This window comes from Microtus ochrogaster, unplaced genomic scaffold, assembly GCF_000317375.1.
Source record: "Microtus ochrogaster isolate Prairie Vole_2 unplaced genomic scaffold, MicOch1.0 UNK97, whole genome shotgun sequence".
In the NCBI taxonomy this organism is placed as follows: Eukaryota; Metazoa; Chordata; class Mammalia; order Rodentia; family Cricetidae; genus Microtus; species Microtus ochrogaster.
In genome coordinates this window covers 203,152-223,084 of record NW_004949195.1, presented here as the reverse complement: position 1 = coordinate 223,084, position 19,933 = coordinate 203,152, and the positions used below count along the sequence as shown (strand labels likewise).

The window sequence follows — 19,933 nt, the reverse complement described above, 5'->3', positions numbered from 1 at the left end:
CCACACCACACACACTGCGGGGACACACACCACACCACACACACCACACCACACACACTGCGGGGACACACATCACACAAAACACACACGCCACACCACACACACCCACACACATACACTGCAGGGACACACACACCATACACATACACAAAACACACCGCACACACACAACACAACACACAAACACACCCCGGGCAGCTAACAGTACGGAACGCCGCGTCAGCACGAGTTCCAGAACCTGGGCAGCACAGCAAGCAGCCTCCGAGCCCGGAGAACCGGAATGACGCGCCTCCACTCACCTGTTAGCGTGACGGGGGAGAGGTCGCGGAGCCGCGGCGGAGGGTGACGCCGCAACACGCAAGCGCACGACGCCCCGCCTACCCGCCCAAGTCCTTCAAGCCCCTGGCCCCGCCCACCTCCGGAAATACAGCAGCTCCCACTCTTTACCACCCGTCAGGCCACTGGCCCCGCCCTTCCCCGTCCGTCAGTCCACAGGCCCCGCCCTCTCCCAGCCGTCAGGCCACTGGCCCCGCCCTCCCCCAGCCGTCAGCCCACTGGTCCCGCCCTCCCCCATCCGTCAGCCCACTGGCCCCGCCCTTCCCCGTCCGTCAGTCCACAGGCCCCGCCCTCTCCCAGCCGGCAGGTCACTGGCCCCGCCCTCCCCCGTCCGTCAGGCCAGCGGCTCCGTTCAGTTCCCTACAGCGCCTTGCCCGCCCGCCACGCCCTCCCTCAGCCCGTCGGCAGCTGACCCCGCCCACCTCCCGGCTCCGCCCCGCCCCTCCCTGCCGGGCGGTCCTCTCTTCTTGGCCGGGGGGCCTTGCCTCAACCTCGGCTTCGCCTCCCCGCCGAGGCGTAGCTGCGCGGGCTGCGAAGCTCCCGCGACCCAGAAACAGTCGGGCGCGGGCGGAGCGGCGGGGCTGTGTAGCTGCGCCATGGCCGCGTCGGTGTGGTGCTGCCTGCGTTGCTGCAGGGACGGCGGGACCGGCCACATTCCTCTCAAGGAGATGCCGGCCGTACAGCTGGACACGCAGCACATGGGTAAGGGCCTCTCAACCGGATCCAACGGCCCATGGGGGCGGGGGGCAGGGGGCGGGGACCACGTGACCACGCCGCCGCCCGGACACCCTGTGGCCTGGCTGGCTGCTGCCATCGGGCCCGGGGCCGTGCCCGCGTCCGAGGGAGGTGGACTCCATCTCCTCCTGAGCAGTCAGGTGTTCCCAGGTGAGGAACGCGGGGGCGCCCGCCATCCGTGCCCGGGTGTCGGGTGTCACCCAGCGTTTGCAGAATCCTGTCTTCAGCACTATCACGTATAGGCTGAAGCTTGTTCTGTACCTCACTTCCTGAAGCCCCAGCAAGGCCGGTTGCAGGAGGCAGGAGTAGCACCTCAAGTCCTAACATACCACTCCCACCAAAATCTCCATGGCTGGACTCCTTAGTCACTGTTGGGATCGCTGTAATTTCATCTGACTCTCTCCTCTTGCCATCGGATCAAGAGATTGCAAAATAGAACAGCGCCTTGCTTTTTCTCATCTACGTTTTTTCTTTCCAGTTCCCAATGACTTAATAGTTTCTCATCCAACATTCCTCTCCCCCTCGGTAGCATCTTTTCCCCACACCATTACTTCACTTTTTAGACATTCCCCCCCCCCCAAATATTTCCAAGCTTCTGGAATATTGTCCAGGCAGGAGAGATTTCCTGGTATAATTATTTCAGTTAGAGTACTGCCTTTTTTTGTGTGTATTATTACAATAAACTAATGTACTTTCTATTTCCCCAAATACTTCACTGTCTAAAGGACAGTATATTTGAGGAACGCATACATTCTTAATACGTATAGCAAAACTCTCTTCTGCCCAGATAATTCACAATTCTGGGAACATTGCCCATGCTGTTTTCTATCGCAGTACTATATGCAGTCATTGTTTAGTGTCTTGTACAATACTATTACAAATTTACAGTACTTTAATTCTTAAAGTCTCTAGCATCGTACAGAATCTCAGTACTTAATAAATACCTTTACTCTCTGTTTGTTTTCCAGACCATCTGTTTTCCAGATGGTGTGTCTTGTAGTCTTGGCTATCCTGGTACTGATCTGTAGATCAGGTTGGCCTTGAACACACAGAGCTCGGCCAGCCACTGCCTCCCAAATGTTGGGATTACAGGTGTGCGCCACCACTCTGCTGAACTCTTTCTTCCCCATCCCTCTAGGTGGTGGATGTTCAGATCTTGTACTTCCTTTCAGGAAGCGTTTCTAGTTGATTTCCCCACCACTGAACAAAGGTGCTGATGAGGTACTGTTTTGTGATAACAGCAGAGGACTGTAGTGGACCTTCGAGCCCTGCCCTGCCGTCTGTTCTGTCGCACTTTCCTCTTCTCTGGTCTCCGTCTTTAGGAAGAACTAATTAGTGTGTTGTATCAGTGTGCTGTTTCTGTCTACAGGCCTATCTAGCACCCTCAGGTGTTGATCGTAGTACAGAGATACCAGCTTCCAATTTCTTTCCTCCCACGGAAGCTTTTTTTTTAAACTTGTCTTCCAGTAAATTCAGATTCTTCAAACCCAGAAAAACTTGCTATGAGAACCACAATGAAAAGAAAGAGGAATGTTGAACTAGGAGAATACTTCAAGTGTGAGTTGCTCTTAAGTCGGAAAGATGAGAAACATATTGTATGCATTTGGATATGGAGAAGTTATATAACCTAAAGACTATATTTGAGCTTTTGTTTGTTTCAAGCTTGTTTTCCTTTTTGTTTGTTTGTTTGGTTTTGTTGTTGTTGTTGCTGCTGCTACTGTTTTGTTTTTAAAGGGGGCAGACTCTCTATATTGCTCAAGTTGTTTCCAATTCCTGGGCTCAAGCCACCCTGCCAGCTCAGCCTTCCACATTCCAGGTATCTATGACTACCGGTGTGTACCACTGTGTCCAACTTGATTGCTTTTTTTTTTTTTTATTAAGACAGGGTTTCTCTGTAGCTTTGGAGTCTGTCCTGGAACTAGCTCTTGTAGACCAGGCTGGCCTTGAACTCACAGAGATCTGCTGCCTTTGCCACCTGATGCCTCCCCACCTGTTTTTGTTTTTGTTTTGTTTTGTTTTGTTTTGTTTTAGAAAATATACAAACATTCTTGCGTTACTTAAGGCCATTTTGGAGTTTTGTAAATATTGTCATTGGTTCTTTTAATTGTAAATTAGTCTTTTAGAAAAGCATGCCTTTCAAGGTACCTATTTTGAAAGGGACAGTATTTATTCTGGTTCTGTTTTGTTATTGTTGTTATTTATTTTTGCAACTTGAGACTAGCTAAAGTTATTTGGGACTAGCTAAAGACCTTCAGCTGAGAAAATGCCTCCATCCAGATTGCCTGTAGGCAAGTTTGTTGGGCTCCCCCCCCCCCCCCCCCCCCTTTTTTTTTTTTTTTTCTTGACCAGTGATTGTTGTGAATTGGCCCAGCCCACGGCAGGGTGAAATCAGCCCTGGGCAGGTTGTCTCAAGTTGCAAAAGAAAGCAAACTGGTAGGAGCAGGCCAGTAAGCAGAGCTCCTCCATAGCCTCTGCTTCAGTTCCTGTCTCCAGGTTCCTACCTGTCTACCTTCTGTGTGGATTGGAAGGGTACTGTCCTTCCGACACATGGAAGATTGTTAGACTTGATGGCTTGTGCCTAAAACTGCTGAGTCATCTCTCCAGCTCAGAAATTGGGTTTTAACATTTTATAAACTGTGTGTGTGCATGTGTACATGGAGGTCAGAGTACTACTTACAGGAGTTAGCTTTCTCCTACTGCATGTGTTCCAGGGGTTGAACTCAGGTCTCCTCAGGCTTTGTGGCAGGTGTTAGCCCTTAATATTTTTAATTAAACAAATAAAAAAAATGTACTTACCCTTAACAGTGTCTGATCTTAGAAGGACCAGTTTAGACTGTCGTTAAGTAGGAACTCAGCCTTTAATTACTATTGTCTAGCTTTATTAGCCCCTTCTGGAGGTGTGCCACCTAGTCCTAATATTTGTATCTGCTTGGCTTATGGCTTTATCACAGGTGAGGAGATCTAATGGCCACAGACCTTGGAAGTCACATGTATTAATGTTAAAGGATTTATCTTACACATAGGAATTGTGCCGGCTCTTCATGATCACAGATGGGCTTGCTTTCCTAAGATAAAATTCAGAACCAAAGTACTAGTAGGTCCATATTTCAAAAGCAGTATTTTTCTTGCTGTTATCTATGAAGTTGTTTGAGATAAAACTAAAATTTTCTCTGAAAATAAAGTGTGTTTAATGATGGTAAAATCTTATTTATAGTGGGGCTCTGTGGCACACATCTGTAATCCCGTTCAGGAGAGCGAGGAAGGTGAGTCAAAAGTCTGAGGCTGGTACAGGCAATACAGAGAGACCCTGTCTCAAAACAAACAAAACACACTAACAGAAGCTCTCTTAGTGATATGTCAAGATCCTGAAACTAAGTCCTGTTCAGTGTCAGCCATCAGCGTGAAGCTGTCCCTTCCATCATAGCCGTCCCCACTCTGCTTTCACTCACCACTCCAGCCAGTATCAGACTGGCGGCTAATGGCCGCTATCTAGTAGACCTTCTGCTGTCTTGTAATAGATTGTCTTAATTCGTTTGGTTAGAATTGAAAATTGTACCAATATACTAAGTGTTTTTGGCTCAGCTTAAATGAAAATTGTTAAAGTCTGTTTATTGGTTAAAAATTAAATTAGTTTCCTTTTATTTATAAATGTTTCACATTTTATTTATTTTGTGTGCATTTATGGGGGTGCATACATGCCATGACTTGTATTTGAAATCCAAGGACACCTTCTGGGTGTCAATTCACCCTGTGGGCTCCTGAGATCAAACTCAGGTGGTCATCAGGCTTGGTGGCATAAGCTATCTCATTGACCCCTTACAAATAATTTAAATATTCAGCATAGTTTAGTTTTTTTTGGAACAACTTAATTGAAAAAGACTCGCTATAAATGAATAATGTATATAATCAGTCTCTTAAAAGTGGAAAATTAAGTATTTAAAATAATTTATCAATATTTGCCATATTTGAAAAGACTTATACTATTCCTGGTTTGTTGTTGTTGACTGAATTAGTGAACAGGGCCCGGGGCAATGGCTTCATGGGTAAAGTGCTTGCTGTGTTAGGACTCTCCAGCACCCACACAGAAAGCTGGGCATGACAGTACATGACTGTAATTGAGGCACTGATTGGCCAAAACGAGAAGGTCCAAGGACTCAGTGGTCAGCGGTCTAACCAATTGGTGACCTCCAGGTTCCGTCTCCAAAGTAGGGTGGGAAGCTATGGAGGTGGACCTTTGACAATGACCTTTTTAGTAACCACACCTGTGGACTTACTTCCCTCTCCCCACCCCAGCTCCTCTTTTACACACACAGTACACATATTAACCGTGGTTGGTATCTGTGTTTTGTTTAGGAACAGATGTTGTCATTGTGAAAAATGGAAGAAGAATCTGTGGCACCGGAGGGTGTTTAGCCAGTGCACCTTTACATCAGAACAAAAGCTACTTTGAGTTCAAAATCCAGTCTACTGGTTAGTATGATTTATAATTGTACTTAACTATTAAAAGTCAGTTATTTTGCATATTAAAAATAATTTTGATTATGAAAAATTCAAGAGACGATTAAGAAAAAGTCCCACTCTTATATACAGGGCCTAAGTCTTCCCTCTTTGTGATCTAGGTTAAATTAGCCAGTTTGCTAAATTGTGACTTTGCAACACCCCACCCCAGGAGACAGCTTAAGAGGAAGATTTATTTCATTCTCCATTTCTGAGGTTCATGGTCACTGGCTCTGTTGTTCCCAGACATAGGAGACAGAAGATCCCGGGGGAAGGCTGCGGTGTTGCAGAGTTGCCCACTCCATGAGAGCCCGGAAACAGTAATGACACGAGAGTGGTGGGGACAAGAATCTGCAGAGTGTGCTCCCAGCAGCATCCTCCTCCCAAACATGCCCCACTGCCCACCTTCTAATAGTGCCAAGGGATTAACCCCTTGTTGAGAGCAGTCCCCTCCCCTGATTGAATCCACCAGCAGGGATCTATGTGGGCACTGGGAGGGACACCTCACATCTACACCATAGACTTCTCTTTTGCAGTCTTATGGAGTTTCTTGAATTGTATGGCAAGCCTGTATGACTGTTAGGATCATAGCTGTAGCAGAGTTACATATGGGGAGCTAGTGGGTTTTGTTTTTAGTAAAAGCCGGGAAATCTTCATGGGTGACGTAAGTGCAGAACAAGAAGACGATAATGGGATAACTGAGTCTGCTCCCTGGACAGCACGGTGCTTCTGGAGCTGGTTTCTTAAAGTAGTTTCATACTGTTTGGCTTGGGTTTTTCATTTTGTTTTGTTTTAAGTGAATGGCATAAATCCAAGTCTGTCCACTGTGCTGTATTGTAAGATACCTCACTGATTGTGGACTGTCCTAATTACTGTTGTCTTCCCAAATATATATTTTCTTCTGAAAAGAAGCAAATAGTGTTTGAGCCTTAAACCTAGTAAGAAGTGTTAGTAATCCTGTACACGGTTCTGCTGGAATAAGGAGACTGCAGAATCCTGCCTGCAAATGTCATGAAAATATTATCACCTGCTGCCGTTCTCATTGTTGTCTCTTTGGGGAGAAGAATTATTCATAGGTCTACGTATTTCTGATATCAAGATAGCCAAATCCAGACATGTGTGCATCAGACTTTCTGATGGAGTCAGACAATCTAGCATTGAATTCATACCTCCTTCAATGTGTTTCTTCTGATTTTTCTTTTTTAATAAAAACTGAAAGGTAGCAGCTTGAGAAAAAGTCCAGGACACTAGATATTTTGTTTGGCTGGAGAAAAGAATACCTGCTTCTGGGGATACAGTCTGGTGGTAGAGCACTTACTTAGTGTATGTGAGGTGCTGGATTTAGAGCCCCAGCATTGGGAAAATTATTTTGTCTCTTCTTCATGTTCAACCTTTGTGTTGTTGTTTATAGCACGTGTACTTGTCACTCATTATAAATATAACTAAAGACAGTAACCTGCCATTTCTCAGAAACAGCAGAGAGAGAAGGGAGAAAGAATAAGAGAGAGTGTTTTGCTGGGAATTGAGTCCAAGGCCAAGACTACCACAAAGCTGAACTCCCACCCCTACAATGCTTTAAAAAAAAATTAAGAGAAAATAGTAATGGTAATAACTAGCATTTTTTTAAATATTGAGCATGAGCTTTACTTGCTCATTAAAAACCAAAAACTTGTAACCTATCCTAAGTGCTGTGTTTGAGCAGTCCTGTGTCTTTTCTTTACCTTGTGTTCTAGCTACTCTTCTATTGTTGTGGAGAGACATCGTGACCAAGGCAGCTTATAAAAGTAGGTAGTTAGTTGGGGACTTATAGTTTTAGAGTGGAGCATGGTGACAGGCAGGCAGGCAGGCATGGCGCTGGAACAGTAGCTTACATCATATCCACAGGCAGGCAAAGGCAGAGAAAGACTAGGCCTGGTGTGAGCTTTTGAAACCTCAAAGCCTGCCCCCCCCCCCCCCCCCGTGACACACCTCCTCCAACAACGTCACATTCCAGGCCTTCTAAACTGCCTAAACAATCTACCAACTGCAGACTGACCATTCAAATTTGTGAGCCTGTAGGGGCCCTTCTCATTCTAAGCACTACACCTTGTAAGTACTGTTAGAGCCAACAAATGAAGAAACATTTAAGTTTTATGTTAAGTATGTAACCCAAGATAACATAGCTGTGATTGTTTAAACCTAAGCAGTACAACTCTTAGCCTCCTAGTTTACCTATGGAAGACATTGTATACTTTGTCATTATTGTGTGTGTATGATTCTGGTGGGCAGGTGTGAAAATCAGAGTTCAGCTTTATAGAACCCATGGGTCTTTCCTTCCACTTTCACTTGGGTTCTGAGGATAAAGTTAGGTTTTCAGGCTTATCATTTTCTCTGCTGAGCCATCAGGCTGGCCTTGCAATCTGCTTTTTAAAAGGTTTGTTTTACAAAACAAAACCAAAAAAACAAAACAAACAAACAAGGATATATCCTTAATTACTTAAGGCTCAACCCCTAATTCCAGCACTCCAGGGAGCCAAGCCAGGTAGTTCTCTGAATTCAAGGCCAACTCAGTCAGGAAACTTAGTGAGCTCCAAGTTTAAGCCACCCAGAGCTACTTAAGTGAGACCTGACTGGAAGTGAGAGGGGGTGAGGGGAGGAGGGAGAAGTAAAAGAGTTGCTATTCCCTTTTGAAATAACTTCAGTGTTTGTGTTCTTCAGATTTGTGATGTATCTGACTTGTATTCTTAGGTATCTGGGGTATAGGTGTTGCAACTCAGAAAGTGAACTTGAACCAGATTCCCCTCGGCCGAGACATGCATAGTCTCGTGATGAGAAACGATGGAGCCCTGTACCACAACAACGAAGAAAAGAGCAGACTGCCAGCCAACAGCCTTCCTCAGGAGGGCGATGTAGTGGTGAGTCTCCTGGTCGCGGTCCTGTCCTCCGTGAATGACTAAATTCGAGCTGTTTTGATTTTTATTTCAAAGCCCTGTGCTTGGATCTAGTAAGGTAGTGCCGTTTCCAGATAGATCGCTTGCAAAACACTGCTACGTCACTTCACTGCCCTGTCCTTGCTGGAATCGCTGGCACACCAGGACATGAGGGTTACTGACCCTATACTTCCATGTAGTAGGATCATTTACAGATTGGCTGCTAAACAGTGTCCTACTGTCACAAACCTTGGCACATAATTGTAAAAGTTTTTCTGATCATATTACAGAATGTTAGGGTTTTTGGGGGGGGGAGGGGCCAAGTTGGAGACTGGTTTTCTCTGTGTAACAGTCCTGGCTGTCCTGGAACTAGCTTTGTAGACCAGACTGGCCTCAAACTCACTGGTTCCTGCCTGTCTCTGCCTCCCAAGTGCCAGGACTAAAAGTGTGTGCCATCACAGAGTTTCTCTGTGTAGCTCTGGAGTCTGTCCTGGTACTCACTCTGTAGACCAGGCTGGCCTCAAACTCACAGAGATCCACCTGCCTCTGCCTCCTGAGTGCTGGGATTAAAAGCATAACACCCCCCCCCCCCCGCTGCCCAGCCCCAGCTATGTTAGGTATTTTTAAGGCCAGAGGTCTCTCAAAGTATTTCACGTTTATTAATGTTAGTTTGAATGTTAATTGTCCCCATAAGCTCATAGGAGTGGCACTATTAGGAAGTGTAGCATTGTTGGGAGTAGGTGTGGTCTTGTTGCAGGAAGTGTGTCACTGTGGAGGCAGGCTTTGAGGTGTCTTTCTTGCTCAAGCCACGCCCACTGACTCATACAGCTTCTTATTGCATTGGGTCAAGATGCAGGACTCTTAGCTCCAGTACCCTGTCTGCCTGCACACCACCATGTCACATCATGATAATAATGGACTAAACCTCTGAAAACGTTAGCCAACCTAATTAAATGTTTTTACTTTATAGAGTTGCTCTGGTCATGGTGTCTCTTTACAGCAACAGAAACTCTAACTAATACAGAACCATTAGAAATTGCAACATTTTACTGCAAATATTGATCTTTGTTAAATTTAATCTTGCTAAATGCCTCTACTTGTAGAACCTTTCAAAGAACTGCGTTCAAAAATCCCAAGATTTAGAACAGAACATGGTGACACACCCCTTTAATCCCAGCATTCAGGAGGCAGAGTCAGGGGCATCTCTATGAGTTTGAGGACAGCCCACCCTACATAGTGAGTTCCAGGACAACCAGGGTACATAATGAGACCTTGTCCAAAACACAGTCTCAAAGGTTTTTTTGTTTGTTTCAGTTTTGGTTGTTGTTGGTGTGAGTAGTTTTAGGAAGTTTCAGAACAGCCTGGCTTATATAGCAAGATTCTGTCTCAAAAGAGAAAAAAAAAGGTTACCTGCTAAAGAAAAAGAAACAAAAGGCATAAGCTATCATAAAATCTACTTGTCTTTTTTTTAAGTAGTTGTATGCTGGTTAGTTTTTTGTTGTTTTGTCAACGTGGCACAAACCTGGATCATCTGGGAAGAGGAAACCTCAGTTGAGGCTGTGCGATGGTGGTGCTCCAACACATGTGTATCTCGTATGCAATGCAAGCTGAGTGCGCCATGGGAAGCAAGCCAGTAAGCAGCACTCCTCCATACCTCTACTTCTATTCCTGCTGCACCTTCCTGCCCTGACTCCCGTCATGGTGGAGTGGATGCTGTAAAATGAAATAAGCCCTTTTCTCTTCAAGTTGCCTTTGGTCACGGTGTTCATCAGAGCAATGGAAAGCAAACTAAGACTAGTTGATTTTGTATGTTAAGTCATTAGCAGATATCCATAATATGGAGCATCATAGAAATAATTTTTTTGGGTAGTGTCTCACTAGGCAGTCCTACCTAACTGGCCTGAAACTCATTGTGTGGACCAGGCTAGCCTAGAAATCATAGAAGTCCACCTGCCTCTCTGCCTTCGGAGTGCTGGCACACATCAAAGAAGTTTGCCACCATGCCCAGCTAACTGATTATTTCTTAAAAGAGAATTTTGTTGTCAAGTTGAGGCTGTCAAAGTAGTTATAATAAAAGATGAAATTGAAACATGTTTTCTTCCTTGTGATACTGAATTGATGTATATTTTGTCTTCCTGTATCATCTTATTCATTGAGGTGACTGATACAACAAATGAACAGATCTAAGAATGCCACTCTAGTCTGTCAACATTGTTATTAGCCTGAGTTTTCATGCCCATTCTGATTTTAAAAAAAAAGACCTAAAACATTAAGTATATGCAGACTCAAGAAAGCTGACCATTTCATCGTCCTGATCTGAACACTTGGAGATGTTCAACCTTGTCAACAGTGGCAGCAGAAGGAGCAATTATAAGACAGGAAACTATTTTTAGGTTTTATGGGACAACTGTGACAGACTCAAACTTGGTTTTGATGTCATATAAGAAAAAGACCAGGTTTGAACAATACTTGAACTGAACTTAGCTGTAGGGGGTGGAGATTCTTACATCCTCCTCAGTTTTCTGAGATTTGTTATCTGATAGTTGCCTGGTTCATAACTTAACTTGCAGTGGATTTTGGTGTCACAAGGTGGTGAAGGGTGCCTGAACTACAGTCCCATAAAGAGGATCACATCATTTTTTTTATGTAATTATGTTTTGATTTTTTTGAAAATGAGAACAGACCTATTGATAAAAAAAAATGACAAATGCATTTTCAGTGTTTTTAAACTAAAATGAAACAGAAGCTGTAACTAAGTCATAGTTTAAGGTAGGATTGATGGCTCCCACCTGTAACCACAGCACTGGAGGGACAGATGTAAGAGGATCGCCTCAAATCCAAGGCCAGCCTAAGCTCTGCATAGGGAGTTCCAGGCCAGCCACAGCTCCTGGGTGAGACTCTGCCTGAAATCAGTCATTTGGTGTGTATTTGTGTGTTTATTGAGAGAAGGTCTTATGTAGCCCAGGCTGGCCACAAACTTGCTCAGTAGCTACATAAGATAACTTTTAGCTTCTGAGAGACTGCCTCACCCCAAGTTCTAGACTTGCAGGTGTTCACTACCACACCCAGTTTTGGTGGTGCTGGGGATCAAACTTTGAGCTTTGGACAGACTGAAAAGTTCTCTGCCAGCTGAGCTACATTCCCAGCTCTAAAGCCATTGTTCTTTAGCATTGCTAAACTTGGAGTAATTCTTATAGCCCTCACTACACTGACTCCCCCGAACCTTTCTGACTTACCTAGAAAGGGAGGGAGTTAAGGCTAGGTACGCATCTATGAAGTCATTGTCCTAGAAAGCATCTGAGTCGTGTCTTTATAGTTGGTCCATACCGACTTACCAGAAATCCACAAAAGCAATCTGCTCCTTGGTTTTTTTTGTCTGTTTTTTTTTTTTTTTTTTTTTTTTTTTTTTTTTTGTGGTTTATCAGTTGGAAGAGCTCTCTGACCTCTATGCTTTCTTTTTAAAATACGGCTGTTATTGTTGGGTTGGGTCTCAAACCTCAGGTCTCACATACACTCACATACATAGGTTCAATATGTCTTATCTGAAATGCTTGACTAGAGGTCCAGCTCCAGGGTTTTGTTTGATGTTGGGATTTTTATATATACACAGAGTTCTTGATATGATGGGACCCAAGGAAGGGTAAGCATGGAATCCACATATACTCAGGTGGGAGATAATTTGTACTATATATTTTGTTTTGTTTTATTATGTGTCTGGGTGTTTTTCATGCATGCATGTGCACATGTATATGCTTGGTACCTGTGGAGGCCAGAAGAGGGTGACAGATCCCCTGGACCTTGAGTTAAAGCTGCCAGCGTGGGTGCAAGAGCAGCTAGTGTGACCACTGAGCATCTCTGTAGTGTAAGGCAGTTTTTTTTTTAATTAATTAATTTATTTATTTAAAGACAGGATCTCAAAACATAGCCCTGACTGTCCTGGAACTCAGATTCAGCTGCTTCTGCCTCCCAAGTGCTGGGATTAAAGGTGTGTCCACCATGCCCAGCCACTGTAAGGTTTTTCAAACTTTATTTACATTGTATTATGGGGTTGCTAGCACGTCACATAGAGCTGGTGGCCATCACAGGGCAACTTGTAGGAGTTTTCTCCTTCTACCATTTGGTCCAGTATCAGACTCAGGTTCTGTGGCAAGTACATTTCCCCTGATGAGCCATTTTGGTGGCCTAATTTGCACAGTATTTTTGTATGCCCTTGTTTTGACTGTGATCCATCATATGAGATGAGTTTTGAAATTTTCTGTGTGTTGTATAATAGTGTAGTCTTAGGACTCAGAAGGCCTCAGGTTTGGGAGCATTTCATATTTCTGACTAAGGATTCCAAATTGTACAAAGTTTTAAAGAAAAGTAGTATATGGCATGGTGAATAAGAGTGTCCTGAAGCCCACCTCAGGGGTCAAATCTCAGTTCTCCCACTTTCTAGCTGTGCAAGCCCAGGTGAGTTACTGCACTTCAGCTGCTCCATCTCTTACGTGTCTTGTGAGCACTGAATGACTAAGTGTGAAATGCCCAGCCAGTGCCTCACAGTGCAGCTCCAGCACCTTATCAACATGCTTAGCAACCCCGTAACTGTCATCAGTATACACAGCAGTGCCCTTTATCCTGGTGTTTAAAGTCTTTTAAACTGTTGTTTTTAACTGGATAGCCATCATCATTCATATTGAATTGTACATATTGGTTTTACCTTGAGACCAGAATAAAAAGATAGAAATACATGATTTCTTAGAAACAGCTTGTCTGGGGGGACTTTGTGGGTCAGAGCACTTGCTCTTCTAGAGACGTGATTCAGTTCCTAGTGCCCACATTGGGGTAGCTTACAATTGCCTCTGACTCCAGCTCCAAGGGATTCAACACCCTTTTCTGTCCTCCTTGGATACCTACCTGCATGTGTGAACATTCACAACCAGAAACAAAAATAATAAAAAATATTTTTAAGTTAAAAATGATTAAAGTTTAAAAAAATAAATATGTATTATTTCACCTCTTCATAGTTTGAAAAGATTGGCAGGTAGTCCCTAATGGGAACAGTGTTTTCCCCATCAGATAAAATTCTAGAGAAAGACCAGGGTTTTCTTTATAAAATAGTCTTCATGACATATGGACTTACTCTTTCTATTTAAATAATAAAACCCAGGTTATCCAAATATAATACTATAATTTAAACTCTTATGCTTGTTTTACCTCTAACTGGAATTTTACATTGTAAGCCTCCCTCCCCAATAATCACTAGTAATGTTTTAGTTAAAGTTGTCTGCCAGATTGTCAGCCCTGACAAAAGCTTCTGTGACCCCACACTTAGTTTCTGTGTGCTGTAGCTTACTTGGGTTTCTGTGCAACGTTTATATCTTTATCCTTTAATTTTTTCCTTCTTAGGGTATCACATATGACCATGTAGAATTAAATGTGTATTTGAATGGGAAAAACATGCATTGTCCAGCATCAGGTATACGAGGGACAGTGTATCCAGTTGTGTATGGTAAGCTAATGTGTTACTCATCTGTTAGTCGGTATATGTTACCTGTTATTTGGCTTTATGTTAATTTTGTAGTTATCATTCAGAAGTCTGAACAAGTTGCTAATAAGGACATTTCATGTGGAATGTACTCAGGCCATTACATTATTTCTGCAGAATTAAAGATAATATTTATTCCATACATATATACATATATATATATCCATACTATATATGTGTGTGTGTGTGTGTATATATGTATGTGTATATATATTTTTGTTGTTGTTGTTGTTTTGTTTTATTTTGTTTTTCAAGACAGGGTTTCTCTGTGCAACAGCTCATGCTAGAATTCACTTTGTAGACCAGGCTGGCCTCAAACTCACAGAGATCTACCTGCCTTTGCCTCCCAAGTGCTGAGATTAAAGGTGTATACCAGTATACCACCACCCAGCTTTATTCCCTACACATTAGAAAGTTTGTTAAATATAGTGGTAGTTAATTACCCACAATCATGTCCCCTTTTATTATATCACTTGTTTGTTTGTTTTTAATTTCATGTGATCTGTGTTTTGACTGAGTGTGTATCTGTGCACCACGCGTGTGCGTGGTGATGGAGGACACCAGAAGAATTGGAGTTACACATGGCTGTGAGCTGCCAGCTGGGTGCTGGGAACTGAATGAACCATAGTTCTTTGGAAGAACAGCTAGTGCTCTTAACCACCGAGCCATCCCTCCAGCCCCTTATGGTGTAGCTTTATGTTCTAGAAAGTTCAGACGTCACTGAATTTACAAATCTTTTTCTACTAATTACTAGTGAAGATTTGATGACCAGGAAATGAAGTTAGAGCAGGTATTTTGAAATTAGGGAATTTTATGTGAATTGAGCATTTCTTGTCTTTATAAAATTATCAAACATTATCACTCTTCTGAGAGAAATTTTAACTTAGAATAGTTTCTGATTAACTGCTTTGCTTTGATAGATGAGTAAGTATAAGATCTATCATTTCTGTATGAGTTGGTTCCTAAGAATCAGTCAGTGTACATGACTCTTAATTCCTTCAGTTTTTTATTATGCAAAATTTCAAACTTTCACAGAAGTAAAGGGAATATTATAATGAGCCCTAGGTACTTGATCACCCAACAGTTTCCTCCACCCAGCACTTCTTTCCTTCCTTGGATTATTTTGAGGAATAAGTCAGACACATCATTTTGTTAGTAAGTATTTTGTACTTATCTTTAAAATAAGGCCTTCAGGCAGGCAAGGTGGCATACACCTTTAATCTCAGCACTTGGGAGGCAGAGGCAGATGGATCTATCTCTGAGTTCCAGCCAGCCGGAGACACAGGGAAACCCTGTCTCTTTGAAAAAAATGTAACTAATGCCTTTATCATTTTATTCTGCTTTTATTACTTCTCTTGACAACTTCAGATCAATAAATATATGACTTTTATACCTGTGGTTTACTGTCTAAAATATTCCCTTAATTATGTAAGTTCTTAGATTTGGGTTATAATAAAAGCTATTATTAACCTTTTATAACAATGGTAGGCTAGTGTGTGAGAATGGGTGCAGTCATATTTAATGATGACCAAAGCTGGTGATTGGCTTTTCAGTTGTGTCCCAGTAGTCTTTTCTTCTAAAAACTCATCTTCAGTGATTTTTACCTTTTATATCTTTGTATGCAAAAAAGTATGTGTGCTTTTCTTCCTTTTTATACCTTGTTAATTTCATGTACATGTATGTGCATTTGATTATTTTTACTCCCCATTACCCTCTGTTGTCCCCTCCCACTGAGCCTTTTTCCCAACAAGACCACTTCCTACTTTGATGACTTTTGTTCTGCTGCTGTTGTGACCCATTGAGTTTCATTAGGGTTGCTTACATAGCATGGGCTGTGGGTTAGAACTTACCCGTGGAACACCTCTGAAGAATGCCTTCCCCTTCAGCATTCATTCACTCACTATTGGTAGCGCCTCACGGAGAGATGGGGGACTCATCTTTAGGATAACAGAATGCTTGAGAGTTTGCATATTTTCTTTCCACAGGGCCTTTCTAATCTCTGTATCTGTCCAAGTTACCCATGACCCTGTGGAAAGACAATGGCGTTCCACTGAGTACAGAAGGGTGCCACTGGGCATGGTGGCCCAAGCTTTAATCCTGGCGCGTGAGAGGTAGAGTCTGGAAGACCTCTCTGAGCTCAAAGCCAGCCTTATCTACATAATGAGTTTCAGAACAACCAGGACTACATAAAGAGAGACCCTGTCTCAGTGAAACAAAACAAAAATTGTGTTTTTAAATTTAGTGTAGGGCTGGAGAGATGGCTCAGAGGTTAAGAGCATTGCCTGCTCTTCCAAAGGTCCTAAGTTCAATTCCCAGCAACCACATGGTGGTTCACAACCATCTGTAATGAGATCTGGTGCCCTCTTCTGGCCTGTAGGAACACACACAGACAGAACATTGTTTACATAATAAATAAATAAATATTTAAAAAAATAAAAAATAAATAAATTTAGTGTAGGTTAGTGTTCTTTCATTATTGAGTAAGCTTAATAGAAATTCTTTATTGATTTAAATGAATTTAAATGTAGCTTAATATTTTAAACAAGTTAGCCTGAGAAATTAAAAAATGAATAGGTAATTAATATAGGTGAGTGTATGAAATAAAATTATTCAAAGCTGGAGAATTGACTCAGCTGTTAAGAGTGCTTGCTGTTCTTGTAGAGGACACAGATTATGTTTCCAGCACCTATATTGGGTGGCTCACAACTGCCTGTAACTGCAGTGTCACGGGGTCTGGTGCTATCTTCTGGACTCCACAGGCATGGGCATGTGTACACACACACACACACATACACACACACAATTTAAAATAATAAAATAAATCTTTCAAAAATATAAAGTGTTCATGAAGCAAATTATTTTATGTAAAAAATATTTTATGGTTTAGGTTGAGGAATAAATCCAGTTAAACTAGATATTTTAATAGTCTGATGCTACTTAAGGTAAAAATAGAACTAATTTCCCCTTTGTCCTGCATCTTTTCTCATCCTTAATCCTAGAATAGTCTGCTTTCATTCTCTACTCTTATTTATTTATTGAGGCAGGGTTTCTCTGTGTAGCCCTCGCTGTCCTAACTCACTTTGTAGCCCAGGGTGTTCTCAAACTCACTATGTAGCTGAGAGTGACTTTGAACATATGATCTTCCTTCCTCCACCTCCTCAGTGCTGAGATTATAGGTATGTGTACCACCACTCATGGACCCAGATCCAGGAGTTTGTACGCAAGAACTTTGTCAACTGAACCACAAGAAAATAATTATAATAAAATAAAGTAAAAAATTTTAAATAAAGTAGTACATCATCATATAAAATGGAGAAAAACAGGCAAATAAAGACTTGAGATTATTGATATTTATAACTTTGAGAGATCATTATTATTGTTTGTATTTAAGATGATATGTCAGCCAGGTGCTGCCTTTAATTCCAGCACTTGAGAGCCAGAGGCAGGGAGATCTTTGTGAGTTTGAGGCTGGCCTGCTCTACAGAGTTCCAGGACAGCAGGATAGCCAGGACTGGTTCACAGAGAAACCATGTCTCAAAAAATAAAAACAAACAAAAAGGGAGAGAGTAAGAATTAGTGAGAAAGATGGAGTCTCACCACCTTGCCTCAGATGTCCTCTCAGGAGATCCTCCTGCCTCAGCTTTTCACAGAGTCGAGACTGCAGACATATACCGCCATATGTGGCTAGGATCGTTGTTAATAATGTTTTGATAACCTCCTTTGTATGTTTTGCCAGATTTTGTTGTGGATATTCTTACCTAAAGATTTTGCAATTCAAGGCCAGCTAGATGGCTCAGCAAATGAAAACATTTGTTGCCAACCCTGACAGTTAAGTTAGATCCTCAGGACCCATATGCTGCAAGGACAAACTTGACTCCTGCAAGTTGTCCTCTGACTTGTGAGAGAATACCAGGTCATGCACACATAAACACACACACACACAATAAAAAATAACTATTTTTAAAGACTGTATAGCCCAGATGGCAGGTGTATTTACACTTATTGACAATTAATATGATATTAAGAATTGCATAGCCGGGCGGTGGTGGCACATGCCTTTAATCCCAGCACTCGGGAGGCAGAGGCAGGCGGATCTCTGGGAGTTCGAGGCCAGCCTGGTCTACAAGAGCTAGTTCCGGGATGGGCACCAAAAAAAGAATTGCATAAATGGTTCAATGGTTAAGAACACTAGCTGCTCTTGATAGAACCTGGGTTCAGTTCCCAGCATCTAAATGGAAACTCACAGCCATCTGTAACTCCAGTTCCAGGGGATCCAGTGCCGCCTTCTGGCTTCCTCAGGCACCAAGCATACACAGTGGTACACAGACATACATGTAAGCCATGCACATAAAAAATATTTTAAAAATTAAAATATTATAACATTAGAAAATAGTTTATAATTAAATTGTTTTGTGGTGCTGGAACTCAGAAATGTTGCTAAGCAGGTGCTTTATCACTGGGTTACATCCCTGCCTGAAAACAGTTTATTGTATAACTTTGTGTGCATTTGAATGTGCTTCTAACTTAGTTTCTTTCTTTTTCTCTCTTCTAGTTGATGACAGTGCAATTCTGGATTGCCAGTTCAGTGAATTTTATCATACTCCTCCACCAGGTTTTGAAAAAATATTATTTGAGCAGCAGATCTTCTGAATGTGTTTGTTTTCAAAACTGGCGCTTCTGCACAACCACACAGCGCTTGCCACTTAATAAATCTCTCCCTGACCTAGAGAGGGGAACTCATCCTGAAAATCGCTCCTTCTTACTGTTGTCTGAGGAACCCGTGTCTTCATTATACCATGCTGAAGTTTGATTTGCAATATCTAGGCATTGTGAAATCAACATTTGGGGCCACTTATTTAATCTTATTTAAACTAATAAGCCATGGGTTTGGTTAACAGTATTACATGGTAATATGTATATAAATATTTAAAGGGAATTTTTCTTATATAAAGTATTTGTTTGACAGTGATGTGTAATTGAGTGGTTTTTTTTTTTTTTTTTTGCATTGTAAACTTGAATCATCACATCCGTAAGCCAATAATTTTGTGTCTCCTGTCCTTTTTGATGAATTGAACTGGCAGGAACTTATATACCTGGCAGCTTAGTTTCACTAATATATTTCCTCTGTTCATGGACCGCTTTTCTTAAAACATAAACTGCTTCTTTTGCTATGTTATATATATCACTGCTCTCTGTTGCCGTTTTGAAAGGTGAGAGACTAGTTATCAGACCATCAAGTGAGTAAGTCGTGGTTGATTATGTGTAGTATACTAGCCGACATTTACAAGATTTATGATGCTTTAAACCTAAATGAGCCAGGTGTTGTGGCACACAGCACTTGGGAGACAGGCAGGCAGATATCTGAATTGAGGCTAGCCCGGTCTGTATAGTGAGTATGAGTACCAGGACAACCAGGGCTGTGTAGGGAGACTCTGTCAAAAAAAAAAATCTAATTGTATGTTTGCTGTAAGGAATAATAAACACTTATTAAGTATTATTCAGTATTGTATTTAAAACATCCTCTGTTTTGTTAATTACATGGTAATACTTTTAGAAGTTTTGGGATAACTGAGTTCTGATGACCCTGACTGACCTTCAGTGAGTCCCTGTCCTTTAGTTAACACACTGACGAAACTAACCACATCTTCAGGAACATCCTTTTTCTCAGATAAGCACAGTGAGGAAGCATCACCACAACTGGTAAGGCACATGGGTGTGGGACAATGAACACACGGGTGCTAGAATGCAGAGAGCAGGTGCCCAATCTCCTGCCCTCTGTTGAGTTTTTTAAAGCCTTGGGGCTCTGGTGGTCCTCCCACCTTACACAAAGGGCAGGTCATCATACTGATTTTCTGAGAGCCTGTAACTAGTTGATGGTTATATAAAATGCATTCATTGTCGAACACTTAATAAACATAGCTGCCTTAAC

The 19,933-nt window shown here is 42.3% G+C and overlaps 1 protein-coding gene across 1 annotated transcript; it reads left to right on the top strand.

Annotated features, from left to right (window-relative positions):
• Positions 1-772: 772 nt before the first annotated feature.
• Positions 773-19,495, top strand: Spryd7 (SPRY domain containing 7). Its single transcript, XM_005371062.2, has 5 exons — positions 773-1,038; positions 5,425-5,541; positions 8,296-8,462; positions 13,866-13,968; positions 18,557-19,495. The coding sequence occupies exons 1-5, from the start codon at positions 933-935 to the stop codon at positions 18,652-18,654; spliced, it is 591 nt and encodes a 196-aa protein (XP_005371119.1). The 5' UTR covers positions 773-932; the 3' UTR covers positions 18,655-19,495.
• The last annotated feature ends 438 nt before the right edge of the window (positions 19,496-19,933 follow it).